Genomic DNA, 26,398 nt, shown 5'->3' on the forward strand with positions numbered 1-26,398 from the left:
AGGAATACTGGAACCACAGCGTTGGAGGCACCACAGAGAGGTGGGGCTAGAGCAACCCCTGCCAAAAGGCCTCTGGCTGAGATTCCCCCAGGCTTGCCTGAGAAAAGGTCAGGATCCAGGCCTGGCTGTAGGAGGGGAGCCTGGCAGTGAGGACAACAGACAGGGGAGGGGCTGGGGCTCCACCTGCTGTCTTCTTTATATCAATCCTGGGCTATCTCCTCTCTGAATGTGGACATCACCCGAGAACCTGAGAAACTCCTGGACACCATCCCTGCCCACTACTGAGTCCTTCCCAGGACGCTAAATTGCCTTTGCTTTTGCTTTTTTCTACCCCAGGAACTCCCACTTATGCCCTTACCTACAGGCTTAGGTACCACCATGCCTCTGAGGAAGTTATGGCCTAGGCCTAATTTCATTCTCAGCGAGAAAGCCGTTTCCAACAAAGACCTCAGCAACTCAAGCCTGTTTAGTCACAGCCAAAAGGCTGTCTGGCTCTGCATGGAGCTTTTTCTTACTTTCTCAATTCTTGCTCTGTAAGCAACAGTTTCCTCTTTTTCCCTACTGAAGGGGAGAAGAGATCATTGTGAGGCCTTCACTGTCCATAAGACCTTGTCTGAGTTGCAGGCCTGGTCCTATGGTGATGGGGATTGTGAGGTCTTTCTAGAGTGAGAGGCTCCTGGGCAGCATTTCCAGAGCCGAGAAGGGGTGTGGCCTGTGAGCCAGTCCCTTTATGGGCAATGTGGCTAGAGGTAAGAGATCTTCCTTCTCATACAGGAGACTTTGGTACCTGGCTTATAGTGTTGTCTGCTTCTACTCCTGCCCGGGTCCTGGAGTTATTTCACTTTCCACATGGATAATACAAATACAACCCACACCCTGGAGTCCCAAGAACATCATATCCAGGAACAGTTATCTTCTCTCCCCTTCAACCATCCATGCTCTGGACCTTCTCATTACCTGGAATCTTACCTCCTGTCTCCTTAAATTCAATTGTCTGACCTTCTACACGCTTTTTCATTACATCATCGCTTTTAGTGTCACTCTGGGACACTTAACAGCGTATCTGTCACATATGAATCACTTAAGTGATATTTATTAAATAAACCATATTAGTTCTTGGACCTCATTAACACTCGCGTTCATCAATTCCTTCCTTGTTTCTCATTAGCCAATCTACTCACATTTCTACCCATTGAAAGCTGATACACCCCTCCGGCTAGAACTGAGGCCCCATCTCTCCCATATAAACATGTTGATCTCTCCTCAAACATAAGGAAACAATGGGAGCACATCTAATTCATTTTGCAGTTTCAATGTTTATTTCTGATAACAAAACTTGACAGCACACAAGGGGAAAAAGCAATAGACAAGGAACAGCAAATAAATTTATCTTGCATGCCACTTGCATGTCAACAGGTTGTGGCTCTCTAGATAGCTGTGTTTAGAAGGAATCTGAGGTTTCAGCCTCACTCAGGGGAAAGACTATTGCAACTGATTAGCAATATCTGTAAACATAAGAAAAAAATTTAAAATCAATGATGTATGTCAAATAATAAGGAATATAAATACGAAACAGTGCTTCCCCATACTTCTCTTATCTCCCCGCCATGGGTTTCCTATGATTCCCAGCTTGTGCACATAAAAACATTCCTATAGTCCCTACATCTCCCAATGACTGTAGCTGCCCAATCCAAAGTGATATACCTACCCAACATCTCACTCAACCCAGAAGAAACCAATGGCACCAAAGTTGGCAGCAAAGTTGGCAGTGGCTGTACCACCAGGGCCAATAATGGGGCCGGCAAAGGTCTGAGGAAATCTGGAGCGGGCATTCTGGTGGTATCTGGCCCAGAAGGTAAATGGGATTCTGGACCAAGGATCTCCAAAATCTCCTTCCTCATCCCAGGTCAGCAGCTCAAACTCAATGTCATCCCAGCTCCAGGGCCCAGATACGGCCTCATCTCCAATCCCCATGCGGGTTCTCGCCTCAGCCCGGGCCTCGGCCTCAGCTGCAGCAGCGTCCAGAGCGTCCAAGGCCTCATCTGCAGCCTCCATGAACTGTGCAGTCCAGTCGCGAGGGTCTCTCTTCTGAACCTGAGATGAGGAATAGAAAATAAAACAAAACCAATAATAGTATTAGTTAATATTTATGAAGCACCTACTATATATTCATGCTCTACTTCATGCCACTGTTTGCTTAATAACAACCAATACCACTAGTAATGCAGCACCTACCATATGCAATACCTTAGATTTCATTCCTGCTCTGGACCATTCCCAGCCAGTCACACTTCACCCCTTGACCTATCAAGTCTGGAGAATTTCCTCTATTACCTCTGCAATAAATCTCAGCACTTTCATCTTGCTAGTCTCATGGTAGGAACGGAGGCCCCAGAGGAACTCATACTCAGGAGGGTTGCTGTTGGGCACTCGCCTATAGTCCAGGTACCTTAGAAAGAGCAAAAAGATCTCTGTTTATATCAGGGTAGAATGGTGGTCCATTAATGCATCATAACCCTAGATTTCAAATCCCAGATCTCAGGTAGCAAGTGCCCCCCGCCTCATTCTTAGACACAAACAGAATATTTATCCTCTAATAATCAGGCCTTTGAATTCCTGCATCAGTGTTTGCACACTAAGCAGTCACCTAGAGCTGCAGGGGAGGCTTGCATAGGGTCATAGAAAGGACAACACTTAATTTCACCCCCTATGTCAAAACTCTAGCTCCAGGTTCTTGCAGTCTTTTCAGTGAACCACAGATAGGCCAGCTACAATGATTACACTGCAGTACAAAAGCCTCAATCAGGCCCAGTCTTAGAGATGTCTACTGTGGGGATGGTGGACAAGCTTCACTTGCAAGATAACCGTACTGTAGAAAAATTCAACCACAAGAAGTATACTCAATAAATACTCTGAGTGCACATGTGTTTCTCTCTGTGTGTGTTTGTGTGTGTACAGTTAGTGTAAGAAATGAGCATGGGAAGGACTTTCTGAGGCTGATCAGTGCACAGAACTCAAGAAGACCAGACAAATTCCCTTAGGCATCACTTACTTCTGCTTTACAAACTCATAAGTGAGAAGTTTCCTCAGATCTCCAAGGAGGGGATGTCTCACCCTGATAGTAAAAAAAGAACCCATAATCAGAGACTATGACATTGCCCAAAGAAGAAAAAAGAGCTTTCCAGCACAGAGGTCAGAGACGAGAGAAAAGGCAAAGAATTCAGGACTATTTCCCCATCCTCCCAGGTCACATTCTTGGGGTCTATACCTCCCCAAATCCCCTAGACCACCAGGCTGATTCAATCCTGGGACCATCCTCTGTTGTCAGAGGGTGGTATAATTAGGCAAGAGATGAGAGCCCAGTCATACCCAGGACGCAGTCCCATCTTGCGTAGTGCCTCCCAGAGGACAGCTGCAAGGGGAGGCAAGGGGAGACAAGGGACGGAAAATGAGCATGGAAATCAGGCAGTAGCCAAACCCCAGCTGCAGGTCCAGCCACTCACCTTCACTGGCACGGTTGCCATTCATAAAGATGATGCCCAGAATCACTAAGAGGAGACCCAGCTTGGGTGTGTCTTTGGTCCTAAATAGTACAAAAAGAATATGCTTTCAGCAGACATTTTCACAAGACACCCCAGGCAGCTTACCTATATAGCTTCCCCAGTATTCCTCGGCTAGGGGATAATTCTACCCCAGCTCTGCTATGTGACCCTGAATCTTGGACCCTGACCTACTCCCTGAAAAAAGCACTACTGAGAAAGGCTATGTTCCACCTCCTTTCCCATCTTACGTTCCCAGTATGCCGGCCAGGGACTCAGGAGTACTGATGAGAATATATAGATGTTCTTCCTTGTCAATTTCCTTCAGCTGAATCCCAAATTTCTATAGGGAAAGGAAGACACTATGAAATTATAAAATCTAGCATAAGTTACCCATACTCAGTTGCTCACCTTCCTGTGAGATTTGCCCTAAACTCCCAGTAGGAATCCCATGAATCTTTGAAATCAAGATATTCCCCATCATTCTTGTCCCTTAGGGCTGCCTTCTCACCTTCTCCAGGACAAAGCATGCACGTTCAATGATTTCTGGATAAACATCAGTGTATTCACGGATGATATCCCTCAGCATTTCTGTAGGAGAGAGAAGGGAGCACCTTGGCTGAGCAGGGGCCATGGAGCTACAGTCCCTTTGCCAGCCCCACTGAGGAGAGCACAGTCGGGGTCCTCAAGGGTGAAAAAGGAAGAATCAGCCATGGAAGGAGGGAATTAAAGGGGAGGGTACATATTAGCAAAGGGATGTCCACAAAATATGGGGTGAGGGTAAGGGCGGAGCCACGGGAGAGGGCACTGGATGCCTACCTGAGCGCTTGATGGGCACCTTTGTGTAATCTTTAAGCATCAGGTACTTGACCAACTTGTTCGCCTGGGAGGGGAAAAAGAAATCTTTAAAGTTACAAGATATTTACAGAAAACTTGGTTGAGTTATAGATGAAAGGATAACAAAGAAAAGAGCAAGAGAGGGGAGAAGTGACTGCGGGGTTATAGTGCTTACTCTTTCCTGAAGAAGGGCCACGTCTCGGGGCTGTGAGGCACCCAGGTTCTGTGAGGCACGCGAGTTGGGAGAGGGGCGCAGATTTGGTGAGGGTCGTAGGTTCTGCCAATCAGGTGGAACTGGCCAATCGGTGGGGATCCAGTCAGGTGGTAGTGGCCAGTCGGTGGGAAGTGGCCAATCAGGCGGCAGTGGCCAGTCGGGTGGTAGTGGCCAGTCGGGAGGGCCTTGCCAATCTGGAGGACCCTGCCAGCCTGGTGGGGTCTGCCATCCAGGTGGGGTCTGCCATCCAGGTGGATTCTGCCAGGCCAGTGGGTTTGGCCAGACAACTGGACCAGGCCAGACAATGGGATTCGGCCAGATCACTGGGTTCTGCCAGATCACTGGGTTCGGCCAGATCACTGGGTTCTGCCAAGCAACTGGATTCTGCCAGGCTGGTGGGGTCTGCCTAGCTGGGGGGCTCTGACGTGCTGGTGGTGTCTGCCTGGCTGGCTGGTTTTGCCAGCCTGATGGGTTCTGCCAGGCCAATGGGGTCTGCCAGAGCACATTGGGAGGTGCGCCAGGTGGGTTCTGAGTGGTAACTGGAACTGGTGCAGACCGCCAGGTCCCTGCAGCCAGTGGGGCCCGTCTCTGATCCCCACTGCTGTTCTCTTCCACACTCAAGTTATTAATCTGCATTATCAAAGAGAAGGAAGATCCAGCGTCACCAATTGTTTCTGTGTCCTCACCCTATCTATTCCAGGAAGGCCCCCTAAAACCCTCACCTGTAGTGACAGCCTGACCCACTAGCCAATGGTCACCCTGAGTCCTGGGCTTGTCTTTCACTGTCTTCCAGGCAGGAGTTTCATCTCTGAACCAGGCCAGGAGCAACCCAAGGGTGGGGCCTGAAGCTGCTCCTCTTCCTATGTCCATCAGTGGCTCTGCTTGTACCACCCTGGACAAATCACTCAAGTCACTTCACCTCTCTGAGACTTACTTAGTTTCCTTCTCTGTAAAACTGAGACTATGATTCCTAACTGGTATGAAGTAGCGTGAAGATTTAATAAGTGAGATAACCTGTGTAAATGTGCCTAGCTCAAGACCTAACACATCATGGCTGCTATCAAAATATAAACTGAATTACATACAGGTTGTATATATTATGTCTCATCTCCCCATCAGTCTGTGGACATTCAGAGGGCCGGATTTATCACATTTACCTTATCATCCCCTATAATCTATGTAGCTGAATACAGGCAGATATAGACATAAATATAGACATAGATATCTCTATGTTTAGTTTTTAGAACAAGTAACAATCTCAGAGAAGAAAGGAAAGAGCCCAAAGCAAAGTGGAGCTAGCAGGGATCTCACCTTGCGGGTCCTCTTGCCCCGAATTATAGTCCTGGACTCCAGATTCTGAGCCTGGGAACCATCTGCTGATGTCCGTGCAGCTGCACCATCAGATTCAGAGATACCTGGGTCCGCCTCTATGTCAGCCTGGGAAGTGGCAATCTTGGCCTGGTTAACATTCTGGGTTTGGGTATCAGCTGTTGGGGACTTAGTGGTTTCATTCCAAGCCTTGAAGGCTGTCTTAGACTGAGTGTTCGCCATCTCACTGGCATTGAGAGACTGAGAAAAATTGTAGGTGGCATTTGGGCCCACCTTAGTAGTGGTATTTTGGGCCTTAAAGGCCATCTCAGACTTGTTGGCAGTTAACTCACTGGTGGTTGCTGCCTGGGAAAAATCATAGGCAGCATTTGGGCCCTTTGGGGTGGCATTCTGGGACATAAAGGCTGCCTTAGGCGGTGTCTCCTTGGCATTAAGAGCCTGAGAGAAATCATAGGCACCATTTGGGCCTTTTGTGGTGGCATTCTGGGTCTTAAAGCTTGTTTTAGGCTTGGCTGCAGCTGCTGAAACCTGATTATCAGCCATCTCACTGGCTGCTGGGGGCTGTGAACTCTGGGGGCTAGAATTCGGCCCGCAGGCAGCTGCTGGGGCCTGGCTGGTAGGTGGAGCCTCCGAGATCTGGATGGCCTCCATCAGAGTCTGCATAAGCAAGGTGCTGTCTTCTACGGAGGCCTCAGCCTGCAAATACAGGGGGTAAAATTAAATCTCTGGGCCTCCGAAGCGGGAACGAAGGGGTAGGGGGAGCAGCACAAGGGAGGTGCAAGTGGGTGGTTGGAGCAAAATGCAGGCTGAGGCAGAAATCTAGACCACAGGCTAGGTAAGGACAAAGGGAGGCACAGTGGTAAGAACACGTCAGGTAGGGGCTGAACGGCCAGGAGCTAAAAGCGCGGTGGGGTGGAAAGAGGAGTGGGGGTGAAGTTCAACAGCAAGGTGATCAAGGAGTGAGGTTAGAGCAGCAGTGCGCGGTAGGAGCGCTGGATCTGGGCGGTGCGAGGGTGCCCCCGCGAGGAGTTGAGGAGAATAAGGGGGGGGGTCGCAGGGACTGGGGAATGCAGGAGAGCGGGAGGGTGGAGGCGGGAGCTTGGGGGAGGGAGCGGCCGACTGCTCTACAATCGTCAGGACTATGGGGGGAGAAATGGTTCCTTATCCAACCCGCATTCTCTGGGCAGATTGCCCTGACTACTAACAGGGTCTCCTCTTTCTCAGAGCAGGGACTGATGGCTGGAAAGGGAAGCCCCTCCCCCCTCGATAAACCCTGGGAATTTGAAAGACGACAGAGTCAAGGCACGAAGAGGGCAAATCGGATCCAGGCGTTTGGGAGGCCAAAGGGGCCCAGGGGAAACTGTCGGCTGGGGAAATGGGATGGGGGAGGAGTGGAAATCTCACCTGGAAGCCGAGGAGGCCCGCACCACAGTCCATTTTCTGAGCCATGGCTCCTGTCCCTCTGGCAAGAGCAAAGCCTAGGGGGTGTGGGGGAGGAGCCGGGCGTTATACTAGGGAGGGCAAATACGAAGAATCAAATTTGGGGGTAGGGTGTTGGGATTTGATTGTGGGGAGGTGCTGAATGTGAGGGGAACGCGCTGCATCGATATGGGAAAAGTGAATGGGTGCCCAGAAGGAGGTTCTGAATCCCGAGAAGCTACTGACGAGGAGAAGCTTCCAATCCGGGTTAGGAAAGCAGATAAGAGTTCTGAATCTAGAGGGATTGGGTTGGGAGTCGCATTTGGAAAATTGAATGGAGGTTTCGAATAAGGAGGAATCAATCGTATAACAGTACAGTTCGAGGTCGAGAAATCTGGAGATTTTGAACGATGGGGAAGGGTTCAGAGAGCGAACAGGGGTTCTGGATAAGGGAAGATCGGGTGAGGGGTGTGAATCGGGGTTTGGGGAGTGGAAGGGGGATCAGAATCCGAGGTAAAGGGATCGGGATGAAAAAATGGGAGGCCCGCACCAGGGGGCAGATGCCCTGTCTGGGGGCTAATTCTCACCTTGCCTCAGGCCCCAACCCCAACCCCCTCGTTGCCTCCCTTCTTCACGACTCAAGAGGATCGGGATTGCAGTGCTCGGCCCTCAGCAGCCGCACCCTCTCCTTGTCCCGGAGAAAATGCCAGCGCGGCAGCTAGGACGACCCCGCCTCTTCGCCTAATATACCACCCACCGCCTCACATGATTGTGCGCATGCGCAAGAGCTGACCGACCAAATAAAAGTCTCACCGCTTTCCCAACAAAAGCCTCCTCCTGAACATCATGGTGCGCATGCGCAACGGCAGGCAGTGCCGCCCCTTTGCCAACACACCACCCCACCACCAACCAGGTCCACAGTATACAACGGTCCCTCCCCTTACTTTATATCCCCTCCCCAAAACAGATGCGCTGTGCCTCTAGGTCCCACCCCTTGCCCCACACACCAGCCCCCTACCTTTTCCGCAATGCGTCTCTGATCCATCCTTCCCCTCTTATGGCCCCTTCTGTCAGGTCAGCACGCATCTTCACCCCCTTGTCTAGCACCACTTAAGTCACATTAAGGAGGTCTCTGCAACAAGTGCCAGGCTACTTTGGGACTTAGGAAAAGGAATGGCCAAAGAGGATACACCACTGGAGGCAGAAAACATCTGCACACCATGCGACTCTACATGATACCCCAACAGCTCCCAGACTCAAGAACATTAGATTCTTTCCTGCCCTTTACGCAGCCCCCACCATGGGTTTATTTTATATACGGAGGTAGGGAAGACAGAAGGAAAGGAAGAGCACAGCTTCTACAACACAGGACGATCTGAGCTGGAGCTTGTCCTCTTACAGCCGCCCTGGGAGGTGAATGTCTCCATTTTACAGATCAAGACGCTGAGGCAAAGACACGTTGCATGAACTAGATCCAGTGAACAGAAAATGCAAAACGTGGGCCTGGGTCTTCCTGACTCCAAAGCCCATGTTCCATTAGAGTTGGCCTGGGGACTGAGACACCCTCCCCTCTTGTTGGAGTGACAACTCCACCCCCAACCTCCCCTGCCCAGTCAATGTCTGCCCAAACAAGCAAGGTGTGTGTTCTCTGAGACCTAAGCTCTTGCTCTGCACCCGGGAGGATACAGGTAGAGGCCTCTAGCACCACCTCTGCCTACTCTATGCAAGTCCATCCTACACTGAGTAGGGTCCACTTCAGCAGACTTTTTCTTTCTCCAATTGTGTATCCTCTCTGGCCATTCCTTTTCCTGGGCCCCAAAGTATTATAGATGATCTTAGCAGGAACCTAGCGCTTATTGCAATCAGAGACCCCACACAGAGACTTCCTTAAGTGGTGCTAGGCAAGAGGGCGGAGACGCTTGCCAACCTGATGGGAGGGGCCATGAGAGGGGAAGGATAGAACAGAAACGCATTGTGGAAAAAGTAGGGAGCTGGTGTGTAATGTAAGGGGTGGGTCCATTGCTCCTTAGGGTCCACTCCCCGCTCTGAATGGCCTCTTCGCAGAGAGTGGCACAAACACACTGTTCCTGAGGCCTTCCTGGTGCCCGCTGGAGTAGCTAGGACATTCACTTGTGTGTCTGAGCCATGGCAAGCCCTGATTCAGAGTAAATGTTTGTCTTGGTTCCCTCCATGGCTGGGCCTCAATTCCCAAGTGCTGGGCCACTCTATCACTAGCTGTGTGAGCCCACTCAGGTCACTCCACTTCTCTGAGCCAAGCTCTCAATATGCAAAATGGAAAGTGCAAGGAGCACTTACTGGGGTCTACCCAAAGACACACATGCTGCTGTGCTTCTAGAATGACTGGAGAGACTCGAAAAGGCAGAAAATGATATACAGATGTGAGATGACCCAGATTGAATGGGTATTTTCCAAAAATCCAAAGCAGATCTTTATACATTTCACATTTGTTCTGGCATCAGCTCCTGCCAGTAGTCTGCATATGAAAGGAAGCTAATGCTAGGAAGGATCCAAGCATTTGGTCCCCAAGGGCCAACATCAATTCTGCCTGGCTGGATGACTTTCCTCATCTGTTGCATAGCAACCTCCTCTGTCAGCTGCCTGTTTTTCCTCAGCACTTCCTCTGTAAAGTGTCTGCAGTGGGACGTGATCAGACTCAGTAAAGGAGGTCTGAAACACCATTTTATATGCTATTTGCTTCCATATCTGTATCTCCAGTCTTGACTTGGCCTATGAATTCTACATCCATAATCCAACTGCCTGCCTTACCTCAACTCTCCAATTGGATATGTCTCCGTATTAAAAAAACAAACACAATAAATTTATTGGGGTAACATTGGTTAATAACATTATATAAATTTCAGGTAGTATTTTCAAAATTAACAGGTAATAAACTGATTCTTTTGTATATATCCTCCTCTTCACCAACATTGTATTTCTCCTTTAGTTATGTCCTTCCCTCTCCATTAGAATAAAAGACTTTTGGGGAGATGGATTTTTTTCCCTTTTATTTGGGTTTTTCTGATTACTTGTTTGTTTTTCTTATTACTTTAGGTTGAAACTGCTCTTCTTTCCATAGGTTCCTAAAGTGGAAGTTCAGTTTGTTTATTTTATTTTATTTTTTGTTTTGTTCTCTTTTTTTTCAGTTACAATTGACATTCAGTATTATTTTATATCAGTTTCAGGTGTACAGTACAGTCGTTAGACATTTATATAATTTATGCAGCGATCCCTCAATTAGTCTAGTACACACCTGGCACTATATGTAGTAGTTGTTGCAACATTACTGACTATAATCTCTACGCTGTACTTTACATCCCCGTGACTACTTATATATGGAATCTAAAGAACAAAATAAACGAATGAACAAACAAAGCAGAAACAGACTCATAGATACAGAGAACAAACTGATGGTTACCAGAAGGGAGGGGATATGGGGAGCTGGGTGAAAAGGTAAAAGGATTAAGAAATACAAATTAGGGAGATGGATTTTTGTTTGTTTTATTAATTGCTGTATCCCCAAGACCAAGAACAATGCCTGGTATATTTTATGTGGTCAAAAAATACTAGTTTAATGAATGAATTATTCCCATCATCCATCCTGTTCCTCAAGCAAGAAACCTGAGAGACATACTTTTTTCCTTTCCTGTGATGAATTCACTTACTTTTCCTCATTATACAAATAATGCATATTAATCATTAAAAATTCAAACATTACCCAAATATTTTAGAAATTAAGTGAAGATCACTCCAAATCTCACCACCTTGATAACTACTATTAAGATTCTGATGCTACCTTTTAATATAACACTTTATGTATATATATTCTTACATAAATTGGATTATATTATATATGCCATAAATATTTTAAATTGCACTTTTTCTTACTGCCTCCCACTTCTTTCTTTCATTTCTACTCTCATCTGCTAGACATGAATTTTTAACATTTTTATATCCTTCCATGTTCAAAAAGTCATGTTTCTATTGTTTTATAAAAATTACGATTATACACACTTTAACGCATTTATTTCTTAGTTAATGCTAGCCTACCTCTGATTGATTCTTTTACATAGATGCATAATATTCCATAATAGGGATGTACCACAATGTAGTCAATCATTTCTCCCCACTTATGGTCATTCATTTCATTTTAAGGGTTTTTTTTGTTTTTTTTTGTACATACAAACAACATTGTGATAAAATACATGTACATATATCCTTACATTTTAATGCTTAATGTTTTTTATTCCTATGACACCAGATGCCTGAGAGTAAGACTGACATACTCTATAGCCCTTGGTATTATAATCTTTCCAATTTCTTTGCCAATGTGATGTGTGTTTTACTTGTATCTCCCTGTGGTTTTAATTTACATTTCTGATAAATAAGTAGAACACATATTCATATATTAATAGACCTATTAAATTTTTTTTGTAAAGTACTTGTGTAAATCTTTTATCTATTTTTCTTGTGTGTCTTTCTTTGTCTTACTGACTTTTTTAAATTTATTGGGGTGACAATTGTTAGTGAAATTACATAGATTTCAGGTGTACAATTCTGTATTACATCATCTATAAATCCCATTGTGTGTTCACCACCCAGAGTCAGTTCTCCTTCCATCACCATATATTTCATCCCCCTTACCCTCATCTCCCACCCCCCACCCCCTTACCCTCTGGTAACCACTAAACTATTGTCTGTGTCTATGAGTTTTTGTTTCTCATTTGTTTGTCTTGTTCTTTTGTTGTTTTTGGTTTATATACCACATATCAGTGAAATCATAGGGTTCTCTGCTTTTTCTGTCTGACTTATTTCACTTAGCATTATATTCTCAAGATCCATTCATGTTGTCACAAATGTTCCTATATCATCTTTTCTTACCGCCGAATAGTATTCCATTGTGTATATATACCACAACTTCTTTATCCAGTAAGACTGGTGCAGTCTTACTGACTTTTAAGACTTCTTTATACAGTTGTACAAATGCTTATTTAAAATCCTTAAGGCTAGATGTATTTCAATTTTTTCACATTTTAGTAAGGTAATACAGTATGTATACTCTACTACATAATAGTTCCAACTGCAAAAGCCACAAAGGCCAGATATTTACTTTTTCACATTCCATTAGCAACTAACAGAATATGATCTAGGGTTTACCACTATGGCAGGTCCTGAAGACCACACTCGGGGTCAATCATTTGCTAGGACTCACAGAACTCAGAAAAAGTGTTATACTCACGGCTATGGTTTATTACAGTGAAAGGATACTGATTCAAATTAGCAAAGCTAAAAGGCACACGGGGCAGAGTCTGGGACAAGACCAGGCATGAGCTTCCAGTTGTCCTCTCTCAGTGGAGTTGTGTGGCTAGTGTTTAACTTTCCCAGCAAGATGTGTGACAAACATGGAAGCTCACCTGAGTCTTGATGCCCAGGATTTTACTGGGGATCAGTCACGTAGGCCTGGAACACCTGTGTGGCTGACCTTAGTCACTCAGTTACCAGCCTATGCAGAGGTCAAACTAATAACACAAGGTCCAAGGCCCCACTATAAAATGCACTGTTAACATAAATGTAAACTATCTGCTGTGGTTCAAAGCCCCAGGTGAACAAAGACACTAATCAGGTAGGATATTCCAAGGGTTTAGAGTTTATCTCCCCGGACTTTGTCAAGAGCCAGACCTTTCTTTGGAATGTGCAAACCTTTTTGTGGAATGCATAGGATTTGAACACCCCAAACCTGCTGAGTCAACTCTTTACTGCATGAACAGTCACACCTCCAACCTGATACTTGGTTAGAAAGCACTTATTCAAAGATGGGATTCAGTGCCGTATCTATGAGCGTCGGAGCAGCAGCCACTAGAAAAATCCAGTTTCTAGGAGCAGCACTGGTAGCAGGGCCAAGGGCAGCATCTACTATCCAGTGTTCAGTGGTGGCAGTAATGGCATACAACCAGCTAATACTTTTGGCATGATTTTTTTAAATACAGCTGGGCCAGATTCTCTTAGCAAATTAGTTTATTAATTCTACCACTTTAAACAACTTTTAGGAACTTTTTATTTGAAATAATAATAAGTACACAGGAAATTGCAAACATTGTACAGAGAGGTCCTATGTACCTTTCAGCAGCTTCCCCCAATGGGTACATCTATGTAACTATAATACAATACCAAAGCCAGGAAATTGACATTGGTATGGCATGTGTATAGCTCTATATCACTTTATCCCATATGGAGGTTTCTATGGTAATCACCACAGCAATCAAAATACAGAAGTATTCCATCACCACAAAGATTTTCCTGTATTACCCCTTTAAAGTCACATTCACCACCTTTCCCTCCACTATCCCTAACCCATGGCAGCCATTAGTGTGTTCTCCATCTTTGTGATTTTAACATTTCAAAGCTATAAAATTGGAATCACATAGTATGCCACATTTTGAGTCTCATTTTTTCCCCACTCAGTATAATGCCTGTGAGATACATCCAAGTTGTTTTGTGTATCAATCATTTGTTCCTTTTTATTGCTGAGTACTATTCCATAGTATAGCTGTGCCACAGCTGGCTTGACCACCCACTGAAGCCACAGCTGGCTTGAGTGGCTTAATTCACCCACTGAAGGACATCTGAGTGATTTCCAGTTTGGGGCTATTATGAATAAAGCTGCTATAAATATTTGTTTACAATTTTTTCTGTGAACATAAGTTCTCATTTCTCTGGGATAAATGCCTAAAAGTGCAATATGCTGGCTTGTAGAATGTGTTAGTTTTACAAGAAACTGCCAGACTTTCCTAGAGTGGTTGTATTGTTTTACATTCCCACCAGCAATGTGTGAGTGATCCATTATCTCCAAATCCTTGCCAGCATCTGTTGTATTTTTTTAGCCATTCTGATAAATGTGCAATGATAACTCATTGTGGTTCTAATTTGCATTTCTCTAATGGCCAATGATGTTGAACATTTTTATATATGCTTATTTACCATCCACATATGCTCTTTGGTGAAATGTCTCTTCATGCTCATTGTCTAATTGGATCGTGGGCTTTTTTGGTTTTTTTGTGCGTGTTTTGTGTGTGTGTGTGTGTTGAATCTTGAGTTTACATATTTTATGTATGAGTCCTTTGTCAGATATGGTTTGCAAATATTTTCTCCCAGTTTTCTCCCAGTTTGTAGTTTGTCTTTTCATCCTCTTAACAGAGTTATAAAGCAACATTTTGAGGAAGTCCAATTTATTGAGGTTTTTTTTTTCTTTTTAAAGACTGGTTTTTGTATCATTTCTAAGAACTCTTCAACAAAACCTAGGACCTGAAAGTTTTATCCTATGTTATATTCTAAAAGTTTTATTATTTTAATTTATATAATTATATAACTTATATATAGAAGTCTGTCATCCATTTCTATTTAAATTTTGAATGAGATGTGAGGTTTAGGTCAAGGTACATTTGGGGGGACTATGGATATCCAACTATTCTAGCACAATTTATTTAAAAAGACAATCCTTCCATTGAATTATTTTGTACCTTTGTAACAAATCAGTTGACTGTACTTGTGTGAGGCCTATTTCTGAGTTCTCTGTTCTATTCCATTGATCTATATATCTATTCATCTAACAATACGACAGTCTTTATTACTGTAGCTATAAAATAGCCTTGAAATTGAGTACTATTTTATTCCTCTTTTTCAGAATTATTTTGTTATTCTAGTTCTTTTGCTTTTCCCACATACTGTGGAATAATCTGTATTTACAAAACCTCTTGCTGGGATTTTGATAGCAATTGCATTCAACCTGTGTATCAATTTAGGGAGAATTAACATCTTTTCTGTGTTGATTCTTCTAATCCATGAATACAGTATGTCTCTCCTTTTGTTTTGAACTTCTTTGATTTCTTCATCAGTTTTGCGTATTCTGCTGTTGCTGGGTGGAGTATTCTATAAATATCTAATAGATCGTATTGGTTGATGATGTTTGCTGATTTTCGCTGATTTACTCTCTAGTTGTTCTATCCATTGTTGAGAGATGGATGTTGAAGTTTCCAACTATGCAAACGTAGGTTTGTCTATTTTTACTGTCAGTTCTATCAGGGCTTTTTATTTGGATATTTTGCATCTCTGTTGTTTGCTGTTTACACATTTAGGATTGATATGCATTGTTGGTAAATTGATCCTTTCATGATTATGTAATATCCTTCTCTATCCATGGTAAATGTCTGCTCTGAAGTCTACGTTGAAGTCTACGTTGCTACTACTATCACCAATTCTGCTTTCTTTTTATTAATATTTGCATGGTATATATTTTAACATCTTTTTATTTTCAGCCTACTTTCATCATTATATTTGAATTGAGTTTCTTACAGACAGCATATAATTGGGTAATGTTTGTTTATTCACTCTGCCAATCTCTGTCTTCTAATTGGTGTGTTTAAACTATTTACATAGAGTTTAATTATTGATGTATTAGGGCTTAGTTCTCCTTTTAGGTTTTGTTTTTTTTCCTTTATTTTCCATTTCTCTTGACTTCCTGTAAGTTAAACTTTTTTTGTAGAATTCTGCTATGGTCTGAATGTTTGTGTCCCTCCAAAATTCGTATGTTGAAATCCTAACCCCCAAAGATGATAATACTAGGAGTTGGGCTTTTGGGAAGTGCTTAGTTCATTAGGTTGGATCCCTCATGAATGGAATCTTATAAAGTGACTTATAAAAGAGGCTTCAGAGAGATCTCTAGCCCTTTTTCCCATGTGAGGACACAGCAAGAAGGTACCAGCTATGAACCAGGAAGAGGGCCCTCACGAAATGTGACCACACTGGTGCATTGATTGTGGACTTCTCAGCCTCCAGAACTATGAGAAATTAACTTCCATTGTTTATAAATTGCAGTCTGTGGTATTTTGTTACCCAAATAGACTAAGATATATTGATTTATCTATAATGTTTTCGAGTATGTAACTTTGCATAGACTTTTGTAGTGGTTGCTATAGGTACCACAGTATTATATGGGGGTGCCAAAAAATGTGTACAAGTGAACACTTTGGTCAACATTGCCCAAGCAGTAGTTTGCCATAATCAGAAGTGTCTGGATGCTGATGGTAACCACTATGAGCACCTCTTGCGATTGCAGAAGTCAAACATGACTTGTATTCATCTTTTGTTATCAGTATATATGACACCTATGTTAAATATTTCATAGTAGACTGAGTACCCAACGCTCTGTTCATTTTTGTTTTTCAGTCTATATTTTTCTCTTTCGGTCAGATTGGATCATTTCTATTGTTCTATCTTGAAATTCACTGATTCATTCTTCTGTCATCTTTTTCAGCTGCTGAGCTCAGCACTTCATCCACTAAGGTTTTTTGTTTTGTTTTGTTTTTTCCTAAGTTCATGTATTGGGTTTTTCAGTTCTTAAATTTCTTTTTGATCCTTCTTTATGTCTTCTATTTCTTTTGGAGACTTTCTACTTCTTTGCTGAGCCTTCCTATTTTTTTCTACGAATGCTCACAATTGCTCATAAAACATTGTTATGATTGCTGTTTAAAAATCCTTGTTAAAAAATTACAAATAGAATTACCATATGACCCAGCAATCCCTCTCCTGGGTATCTACCCAAAGAATCTGAAATCATTTATACATAAAGACACCTGTGCTCCAATGTTCATTGCAGCTTTGTTTACGGTGGCCAAGACATGGAAACAACCAAAATACACAATAGAATACTATTCAACGTTAAGGAAAGATGATATAGGAACATTTCTGACAACATGGATGGATCTTGAGAATATAATGCTAAGCGAAATAAGTCAGACAGGAAAAGCAGAGAACCCTATGATTTCACTGATATGTGGTATATAAACCAAAAACAAGACAAACAAATGAGAAACAAGAACTCATAGACACAGACATAGTTTAGTGGTTACCAGAGGGTAAAGGGGGTGGGGGGAGGGAGATGAGGGTAAGGGGGATCAAATATATGGTGATGGAAGGAGAACTGACTCTGGGTGGTGAACACACAATGGGATTTATTGATGATGTAATATGGAATTGTACACCTGAAATCATGTAATTTCATTAACAATTGTCACCCCAATAAATAAATTAAAAAAAAAAATCCTTGTCAGATGATTCTAATATCTGTGTCATTTGGTGTTGGTGTTTGTTGACATTCTTTTCTCATTCAAGTTGTGATTATCATAGTTCTTGATATAAGTGTTTTTAAATTGAATCTTAGATAATTTGCTTATTATATTATGAGGATCTGGATCTTATTTAAATCTTCTGTTTTATTATATGTGGGAGGAAGTCCACATTCCCACTCAGCTTCCATTGACACTTGGGAGGGACGGGCTTCTTGTTATTGAAGGCGAAGTGAGAGTCCTAACTCCATGTTAAGCTTTTACTAATACCACTCTTGACTGGGAGAGACCTGGGTACCTAATTACATAGTGAATGGGTGTCATTGTTAGTGTTGGGTGGTGATAAAAGTTCTTACTGTCCACTAGACCTTCTTTTGACACCACTCCACTGATTAGGGGACATGTCCATTGGAAATGGAGATCCAGGTTCTCCACTGGTCTATGACATCATGAGGATTGAGCTGTTTCCACTCCCTCTTCACCCTTCTCTGACACTCTGTCAAGGGATTGGAGACCTCATTACAGACTGACAAGGGTGGCAGTATAGGGTCTCTAGCTGGCATTTGCTGGTAAGGGTGGGGCCATTGTTTTTCCTCTGGTATTTAGCTACAGTAAAGCAGTTACTGTCTAATTTTTATTTTGTCTTGCTATGCTGTCTTTGTCATTTGGATATAGAAAGACCAGACTTATGTTGGGGCTTTTTTGTTTGTTTGTGCCCTTTGGTGTTTCCAGTTTGCCAGCTTCTCCAGTAACTGGTCTGGGATATATGTGTCAAAAAGAAAACCCAGGGAATTCAGCACCATTTTGTGCCTTGGGATACAAGTTCCCTAGACAGTGTGCCATCTTATCTCCAACTTTCAGGGTTTTCTCAAATTATATATATGTATGTATATAAATATATATATATATGTATATATATATATATATATATATATATATATATATATATACACACACACATACATATGATGCCCAGGGATGAATAGGGAAAAGTACATCTACACTACTTACCCCTTCCTACTAGAAGCATAAGTCCCCAATTTCAGTGCTTTTTTAAAAAAAACATTATAACTATTGGGATTTCTAATGGACAATCTTACTGTACGAAAAAGAAATAATATGATCGCTTCTTTTACAATATATATGACACTTATTTTATTATGTTAAATGATTTGTTGAAACATCAATTAAAACATTGGGTAAGTAAATAACATCCCTTTCTTTTTCCTAAAATGACTTCACCATATCATTTCATATTAAGAATGTTTGTTGTGGGCTGGCCCGGTGGCTCAGGTGGTTGGAGTGCCTTACACGGAGGTCGCCGGTTCGATTCCTACATGGGCCAGGGAGCTGCGCCCTCTGCAGCTAAGATTGTGAACAATGGCTCTCCCTGGAGCTGGGCTGTGGCGAGCAGCCAAAGGTTGTCAGCAGGCTGCCATGAGGGACCAGTGCCTCAGCCGGAGGGAGCGGGAGGAGCACAAGGCTCATAATACCAGCATGGGCCAGGGAGCTGTGTCCTACACAACTAGACTGAGAAACAGCTGCTTGAACCAGAGTGGTGGGGGAGGCAGAAGAAGGGGGGAAAAAGAATGTTGCTTTTTTAGAATGAGTTTAAAAAATCTTATTTAGTAGTTTCATTCTCTTCCTATTTTACTTATAATTATTCATAATGCCTCCTTCTGCCGTATTCCCAATCTAATCCATCACCTATTTCTATTGATTCTACCATTTTAAGTACACCTTGATTCCATTCTGCTCTCTTACCTTTTACCATCTTGCTGTTAGGGGGAGTATGAAGAGAGGGAGAAATGAAGAGAAAAAAGTCAAAAAGAAAGAGATGGAGAGAGAGAGAGAGAGAGAGAGAGAGAGAGAGAGAGAGAGAGAGAGAGAGAGAGAGAGAGAAGAAGAAGAAGAAGAAGAAGAAGGAGGGAGGGAGGGAGGGAGGGAGGGAGGGAGGGAGGGAGGGAGGGAAAGGAAAGTAGAAAATAGGGATAAGAGAAAGGATGAATGGAAAATAGCTGTTGCAAGTAAATGGAATTATTAAGGTAAGGAGAAATAAGAGAGTGGTGAAAGAATGAATACTAAGTTGAAATGGAAAAAGCAGGAGGAAAGAGAATAAGCAAGTAGAATGCAGAAGGAAGAAGAGACATAGGATAGAAGAATGTGACAGAGAGGTGGGAGGAGACAGAGGTTAAGGAGTAGATGAAGAAGATAGGAAAATAAACAGAGAAGAAACAAAAAGAAGAAGGGAATAGAGGAAATCACTAGGGAGAAAAGAGAAGTGTTTGAAGTAAGAGAGATAGGGACGGTTGAGGGGAGGAGCAGGAGGAAGAGGAAGAACAGGAGAAGAAATGATGTAAAATCACCTTACTAATGCAGGTTTCATCCTGCAGAAAGAATGTTGAATGTCAGAAATTCCCCTTTTTCCTCAAATACCCAGTTCCCTTTATATTTGGTACCCAGCAAAAGTACCAGAGGTCATTTCTCACATGAAGTCACTCTTGCCCTGAGGTAAAACCATTGTGGTTTTCAACAAGTAAGAGCCATGTGACCCATGTTTTGAACAGATAAATTTGATTGTAATATGCAGCATTTATCATATACTTTCTGCTGCTGGTTGTTCATCAGGTGTGGATATTATCTGACAAATTCAGGTATTCAGGAAATGTAAGTTTTCTTTTTCTTGCAACTCAAATTAAATTTGATGTAAAATTTCCAATCTACTGAGCAGTCGAAACTCAAATCTCCAGCAGCATAGAATTTCTCTCACACTCTACACTCATTTTTTGAGATTGCGTCTAAGTTATGGGATCTTACTGTCAAAACATTACGATGGGTGATACTGTTGACTATCATATATCCATGCTGGCATTCACACCTTATCTAGTTCACCAATGTCTGTCCAAGCAGGTTGAATTGAGACTCATTCTTTACTACAAAGTCCCTTTGGGGCCTGATTCTCTCTGAGTGTGACATATACCACTCATACACATGGAAAATATTCTGTTGCTCCTACCATACGCTGGGCCTTGTTAATCTCTGTGAGGCTGTCTTTGTCTAACATATTCTTACACTCCCATGATACCCTGAGTGTAAGGAAACTATGTAAGGAGGCCTAAGGTTAAGAATGCCTATAGAGAAAGACAGCCTCTTCAATAAATGGTGCTGGGAGAATTGGATAGCCACATGCAAAAGAATGGAACTGGACTGGTATCTGTCACCATGTACCAAAATTAATTCAAAATGGATCAAAGACTTAAGCATAAGATCTGACACAATAAACTACATAGAAGAAAACATAGGTACTAAACTTATGGACCGTGGGTTCAAAGGGCATTTTATGAATTTGACACCAAATGCAAGGAAAGTAAAAGTTAAAATAAACGGATGGGACTATATGAAACTTAAAAGCTTCTGCACAGCAAAGGAAACCATCGACAAAATAAAGAGACAACCAACTGAATGGGAGAAGATTTTTGCAAACAGTGCCTCCAATAAGGGGCTAATATCCAAAATATACACGGAATTCATAAAACTCAACAACAACAAAAAAAACAACCCAATTGAAAAATGGGCAGAAGACCTGAAGAGACATTTCTCCAAAGAGGACATACAAATGGCAAATAGATATATGAAAAAATGCTCAACATCACTAATCATCGGAGAAATGCAAACAAAAACCACAATGAGATATCACCTCACCCCAGTTAGAATTGTTATCATCAACAAGACAAATAGTAACAAGCATTGGAGAGGCTGTGGAGAAAAAGGAACCCTCATACACTGTTGGTGGGAATGCAGACTGGTGCAGCCCTTATGGAAGGCAGTGTGGAGGTTCCTCAAAAAATTATGAGTAGAATTACCATATGACCCAGAATCCCTATCCTGGGTATCTACCCAAAAAATCTGAAAAGATTTATCCATAAAGACACGTGTGCTCCAATGTTCATTGCAGCTTTGTTTACGGTGGCCAAGACATGGAAACAATCAAAATGTCCTTCGATAGATGAATGGATAAAGAAGTTGTGGTATATATACACAATGGAATACTATTCGGCAGTAAGAAAAGATGATATAGGAACATTTGTGACAACATGAATGGATCTTGAGAGTATCATGCTAAGCGAAAGAAGTCAGACAGAAAAAGCAGAGAACCATATGATTTCACTGATATGTGGTATATAAAACAAAAACAACAAAAGAACAAGACAAACAAATGAGAAACAAAAACTCATAGATACAGACAATAGTTTAGTGGTTACCAGAGGGTAAGAGGGTGGGGGGTGGGAGATTAGAGTAAGGGGGATCAAATATATGGTGATGGAAGGAGAACTGACTCTGGGTGGTGAACACACAATGGGATTTATAGATGATGTAATACAGAATTGTACACCTGAAATCTATGTAAGTTTACTAACAATTGTCACCCCAATAAATTTAAATTAAAAAAGCAGAATAAATGCACAAACAAAACAGAAAAAAAATGCCTATAGATACCACACAACCATTTTTATTTTGTAGTCTTGTCCTCCCCTTGTCTTACTTAGGAAGTGAGGCACACGGCCACATTGCTAGAAGAACTTACAGAACTATCTGGGGTTTCTTCCCATCCCTGGAATATAGGGCCTAGATTTCTGTTTTTTATTTCAGAAGCCCACAATATCTCCTGACTCCTTGTTTTCCCCTCTGCTTTTCTTCCCAACAGAATCAATGTAAGGCTGGAGACACAGCCTTCACAAAAAGCACTAACAAGAAGAAAAAGCTGGACAAACTAAAAATTAATGACTTTCCTTAGGCCCAACAGAGAAATGAGGTTTTAGAGCAAACCACCTTACTGAATTTTGGGGGAGACAGGCAAATCCAGAGTCACAGATGAGATCTGCTTACCTTACATAGAAGCCATTAGAGAGAGCCATGAACTTGTAGGGACACTTAAATGAGAATTTTGACAGAAACTGCTGGAGGCTAAGTGTAGACTAGAATGAGAATGAGAAATTCCTGGGAGTGGTAGGTAGTCTAGGGGTGGAAGCACACTTTCATGGGCTTTATTTCTAGGAATATTTCCAGGTTCTCACAGTAAAGATTCAAAGAAAGATACCCTTGTGGTGCTGGCAGGACAAGGGGAAGAGGCCTTGTGAACATCCTTGTGAAATATGCCCAAGTTCTTCACCATAACAAAGACCTACTTTCCAGTAAGAAATATTACCAGAGCCTTGTCTTAGAGTCATCCAAGAGAAACATTCCTCTCACTAGCTTTCCTGTCTCACTAAAGTGGGGCATAGAGACAGGGGGCTATACAAGAAGAAATACCTGTAAAGATCACAAGCCCACTAAAACAGTGAGATTTAATTGGAATATTACAAAACACTCCTTTTCCCCATACCATACTACCATAACAATAGGGCTCCAGTATAACAACAGTGGATTACAGCTGAATGAACTGCAAGGCAAAGACTCTCTAAGGAAGAATACATAAGGAATCCCCAAACCAAGAGAGGATATTAAATTAAGGACATAAGAGGAATGGGGAGCCTCTGGCACCTATTGCTAAAGGAAACTTTAAACAAGGTCAAGTGCTAGCAAGATGAACGTATATCTCCATACGAGAAACCTGGGGAAAAGAATGTAAAAAGCAGAGCAGGATATTCAAGAACTGTGGGACAATTTCAAAAAACGCAACCTATATATAACTAGAACACCAGAAGGAGAAGAGAGAAAATGGAACAGAAGAAATATTACTAATAATAATAGCTAAAAATGTTCCTGAATTAATGAAGATAAATCACAGACCCAAAAAGCTCATAGAACACCAAGGAGGTAATACTACAAAATTTGCACTGAGGCACATTATAATCAAACTGCAGAAAGCCAAATACAAAGACAAAATCTTGAAAAACGCCAGAGGAAAATCAATGTCTTACTTAATAGCAGAACAAGGGTAAGAATTACAGAAGACTTCTCATTGGAAATTATGCAAGCAAAAAGAAAGTGGTGTAAAATATTTAAAATATTGAAAAAAAGTCCACCAGCTAGATTTTTATACTTACTAAAAATATCCTTTAAAAGTGAAAGAGAAATGAAGACTTTCCCAAACAAACAAAAACTGAAGAAATTCATCACCAATAGATCTGCCCTGCAAGAGGTGTTTTAAGATTTTGTTCAGGCAGAAGGAAAATGATACAGGGCAGAAACTTTGGAACTACAGAAAAACAGGAAGAGCATTGAAGGGGGAAAAATGAAGCTTTCTTTCAAAGAAGAAAGCAAAACTGCAATTATAGATATTTTGGGATGCTTTAATCAAAGGAAGTTTGTGTAATACATTTTTCCATTATTAAACAACTACAAGCAATTCTCAAACATAAACATATATCAAGGATAAAAATAAAAAGATGGAATATGTTATGGCTGACAACTAATAAACCAAAGAAACTGTATTAGTATCAGACATAATACTTTAAGGTGAAATGCTTTTAGATAAACATTTCACTACATGATGTAAATAAGATAACATACAAATCATGATTTTACAGAAGGGCAAAATGAAATAAAACCAAAATCATAGCATGATATTATAATACTCTTTTCTAAGTGAATGATAGAATAATTATACAAAATAATGGGTCCTTCTTGAAACTTCTACATAGCTACTATACACTGAGTCCCAAACATAAACTATTATGGTGCCTCAAGAAAACATAGGTACTAAACTTATGGACCTTGGGTTCAAAGAGGACTTTATGAATTTTACCTCAAAGGCAAGGGAAGTAAAAGCTAAAATAAATGAATGGGACTATATCAAACTAAAAAACTTCTGCACAGCAAAAGAAACCATCGACCAAAAAAGAGGCAACCAACCGAATGAGAGAAAATTTTTGCAAACAAAGCCTCCGATAAGGGTCTAATATCAAAATATATAAGGAACTCATACAACTCAATAACAAAAAAATACCAAACAATCCAATTTAAAAATGGGCAGAGGACCTGAATAGACATTTCTCTAAAGAGGACATACAGATGGCCAACAGACATATGAAAAAATGCTCAACATCACTAATCATCAGAGAAATGCAAATAAAAACCACAATATCACCTCACCCCAGTCAGAATGGCTATCATCAACAGGACAAATAGTAGCAAGTGTTGGAGAGGCTGTGGAGAAAAAGGAACCCTCATACACTATTGGTGGGAATGCAGATTGGTGCAGCCGCTATGGAAGGCAGTGTGGAGGTTCCTCAAAAAATTATGAATAGAATTACCATATGACCAAATAATCCCTCTCCTGGGTATCTACCCAAAAAATCTCAAAACATTTATCCATAAAGGTATATGTGCTCCAATGTTAATTGCAGCTTTATTTACAGTGGTCAAGACATGGAAACAACCAAAGTGTCCTTCGACAGATTTTTGAATAAAGAAGCTGTAGTATATATACACTATGGAATACTATTCTGCCATAAGAAAATATGAAATATTGCCATTTCCAACAACATGGATGGATCTTGAGATCATAATGCTATGCAAAATAAGTCAGACAGAAAAAGTCAAGAACCATATGATTTCACTGATAATGTGGCATATAAAGCTGAAAGCAACAAAGGCACAAGATAAACAAATAAGGAAACAAAAACTCATAGACACAGACGGTATGGGGGTAGGGAGGTGGTAGATGAGGGTAAAGAGGATCAAATACATGGTGATAGAAGGAGAACTGACTCTGGATGGTGAACACACAATGTGATATATAGATGGTGTATTCCAGAATTGTACACCTGAAATCTATATAACTTTACTAACAATTGGCACTCCAAGAAACTTTAATTTAAAAAAAAAAAAGAAAGAAAAATCATAAAAAAGAAACATGAGCACTACAGAATTCTTACACCCCTCTCCTATGTTTTCTACACTGGAGCTAACTTGATTTTTTATCTCCTTTATTTACACATGGGTAAGAATTTAAAAATAAATTTTAAAGTATGCCTAGTTGGTATTATGTATTGTGATAAGTGCTGGGGAAATAATAATGAGCAAAAACACGTGTATTACCTGCATTCAAGGACTAATGGATCTCAGTCTAATGTAAATAAACATAAATCCAGTCAGATTTGCACAGTTTTAAAAAAGTTTTAAAAGTACTGTGTTTTTGTTGATAATTTGCATCATGAGATCAAGCAAAGTGATATCTCAAGATTACATCAAATGATTTTGATATAAACTTAAATAGGTTTTACCTTCCCTCATACTGTACAATTCCCTTCCAGTTAATTCTTCACTCTCATCACTATAGCAATGAACATTTCATTAATAAGCAGAAGGTTATCAGAGAAGACAAGAGAAGGACACCTGCAAGTAGCATCTCCAAAGTTCAGTGTAAGGATGTTTGTTTGATATCTCATCAGATATCATTTGCCTCTGGAATCATACACCTCTGTCATTTACACTGGAAAGTTCACAGGTATATCTGAATGTTTTCATATACTTGGGATATAATTTAGCTCCATATGTGTCCTCAAGGTTCAGCATCAATATAAAACTTATCAACTGCCCAATTTGAGAATCATGAAGCATTAACAACTATACCAGATGTGGAGCTGGACTTAGACAAGTGATCATATATACTTAAGCTTACAACATTTCTTGTTTCTTTTACGAAACAAAGATCATCTCAAAAACATTGGAGAAATGGTCCATACCAACTCCAACATCGTACCCACCCACCCACAGGTGCAATGGTAATTAATATACTCCATCTGAGACTGTTTTTAGCACATAATGTTGTTACACTTCATTTTGACATAACATTTTCTATGACATTAAAAAGCCTTTGCAAATTTATTTATAATAACTACGTAATATCCCATGATATAAATTTACCTACTTGACTAATTAACAAGTGTTGTTTCCATTTATTTTTTTCATTAGAT

General features: G+C 41.4%; 1 protein-coding gene across 4 annotated transcripts in view; it reads right to left on the minus strand.

The window, feature by feature from the left end:
- Nucleotides 1–1,294: 1,294 nt before the first annotated feature.
- The window catches only part of MAGED1 (MAGE family member D1), a 78,594-nt gene continuing 53,490 nt past the window's right edge, over nucleotides 1,295–26,398 (minus strand). Inside the window, exons 1-13 of one of the 4 annotated variants that reach the window (XM_081042774.1) lie at nucleotides 7,926–8,113; nucleotides 7,324–7,397; nucleotides 5,902–6,615; nucleotides 4,552–5,220; nucleotides 4,359–4,422; nucleotides 4,051–4,130; nucleotides 3,791–3,882; nucleotides 3,504–3,583; nucleotides 3,370–3,412; nucleotides 3,053–3,115; nucleotides 2,335–2,449; nucleotides 1,709–2,094; nucleotides 1,295–1,505 (exon numbers count right to left, since the gene is read on the minus strand). In XM_081042774.1, coding sequence (XP_080898900.1) covers nucleotides 1,717–2,094; nucleotides 2,335–2,449; nucleotides 3,053–3,115; nucleotides 3,370–3,412; nucleotides 3,504–3,583; nucleotides 3,791–3,882; nucleotides 4,051–4,130; nucleotides 4,359–4,422; nucleotides 4,552–5,220; nucleotides 5,902–6,615; nucleotides 7,324–7,368 — 2,343 coding nt within the window. In that variant the 5' untranslated portion in view covers nucleotides 7,369–7,397; nucleotides 7,926–8,113 and the 3' untranslated portion in view covers nucleotides 1,295–1,505; nucleotides 1,709–1,716. Of the gene's footprint in view, nucleotides 1,506–1,708; nucleotides 2,095–2,334; nucleotides 2,450–3,052; nucleotides 3,116–3,369; nucleotides 3,413–3,503; nucleotides 3,584–3,790; nucleotides 3,883–4,050; nucleotides 4,131–4,358; nucleotides 4,423–4,551; nucleotides 5,221–5,901; nucleotides 6,616–7,323; nucleotides 7,398–7,925; nucleotides 8,114–26,398 lie in introns of those variants that run through there. The other 3 variants (XM_081042776.1, XM_081042777.1, XM_081042775.1) reach the window with 3 other exon arrangements.

This window comes from Rhinolophus hipposideros (genome assembly GCF_964194185.1).
Source record: "Rhinolophus hipposideros genome assembly, chromosome: X".
Taxonomy (NCBI): Eukaryota; Metazoa; Chordata; class Mammalia; order Chiroptera; family Rhinolophidae; genus Rhinolophus; species Rhinolophus hipposideros.